General features: G+C 35.0%; 1 protein-coding gene across 2 annotated transcripts in view; it reads right to left on the bottom strand.

Moving 5' to 3' along the window:
• The window catches only part of LOC119591646 (centrosomal protein of 19 kDa-like), a 6,438-nt gene that overhangs the window by 1,579 nt on the left and 3,527 nt on the right, over window positions 1–1,332 (bottom strand). For both annotated transcript variants that reach the window (XM_037940401.1, XM_037940400.1), the window contains exon 2: window positions 967–1,172. In XM_037940401.1, coding sequence (XP_037796329.1) covers window positions 967–1,155 — 189 coding nt within the window. In that variant the 5' untranslated portion in view covers window positions 1,156–1,172. The remainder of the gene's footprint in view (window positions 1–966; window positions 1,173–1,332) is intronic.

Below are 1,332 nucleotides of genomic sequence, written 5' to 3'. Positions count from 1 at the left end.
AGTTCTTTCCTGATATTAATAACTCAAAAGAAAATGTATATCTACTATCTGTTCCAAATATGACATGGTGTTGTTCAGTTGAAAGTCTGTCAGATAATGCTAAGTGATTCTAAAAATGTTATATTTTTGATACTTAAGACACACCCATGTGTCTCAATATCTGCCCATTTTTTTGTCATTCCTGGACCGATTCATTTTTAAAATGAATTTTAAAATGTGTATAAATTTGTGTAGAGCAGCAAATGGGAAAGAAGGTACATGAACAAATCTGATTGACAAATTAGCTACTGCACTTGACATTAGATTAGATACTTAAAAAAATGGCTTAAAAAATCATCCTGGTTCTTATATGCAAAGGTGGGGCCACCTTTCTTCTTGCTCTGCTGAAATGGGTGTGTGGTTAATATGCCTGTGCATCTTTATGCCATCAAATAAGGTATACAGTCAATAGTGTAAAACAGTTGCAGAAATCCATCCTGAAAATATTCTATAAATCATCCTTACCATCCTTGTCTTCAAAGGTAAATTTGCTAATTAATTACTTATGCTAGGGCTCCATTAGCACAATCTGACTCTGGTACCAGACTCATATCAGGAATTATCACCCGTTTACCAGGTCCAGCCACACTATGACTAATGACTGGTAATGACTGTCTAAGAATTTGTAAATGTCTAACAAATTTGTTCAGTAATATTATGCAGTTACAGCATCATTTAAAATGTGTTAAAGTAAGCCTAGGGCCTCCTAGTGTAAGTATTATGCACATAATTGAGAAGGCTAAGTATCCAGAGGTGTCCGAGTCTCAATACCAGAACGTTAGGTAAGAAATGGCTCTTATAATGAATTCAGTCTCTCAAAGTGGCTCCCCTGAAAAAATATTGAATATTATTGGGTGTATAATGATAAAACAATTCTTACTTCTGAACAAATAACAATGTATAAAAATACAAAGCTATAAAACAAACCTTTTCCAAATGTTCTTTATGTCTTTCCTTCAGCTCCTTTAAAACCTTCTCCACAGTCCCATATTTGTTCAAAAACCTGATTGGCATTGTACGCTGCCTCTCCCTCCCATCAGAATTACGATAAATGAGGATGAGTGCAGGAGGCTGTGCACGGATGCCAAGTTTCTGGGGCTCTATTCTAGCCTCCATACTTTGGCCAATTCCACCTGTAAGAATAACTGCATTTTAAAGTGTGTAACAAATTCATCCATTTTGGCAAACTGAACAAGACTAAATAAAATCTTTTCATTCAAATTTCAGTCTCAATAGAAAGTGTCGATCATAATAATGTAAAATTTGCACAAGCAAAGGGCTTCTATGGTTACT

Source organism: Penaeus monodon, chromosome 29 (assembly GCF_015228065.2).
Source record: "Penaeus monodon isolate SGIC_2016 chromosome 29, NSTDA_Pmon_1, whole genome shotgun sequence".
Lineage (NCBI taxonomy): Eukaryota > Metazoa > Arthropoda > Malacostraca > Decapoda > Penaeidae > Penaeus > Penaeus monodon.
The sequence above is the reverse complement of the archived record's forward strand: the minus strand, read 5'-3'. Positions and strand labels throughout refer to the sequence as shown.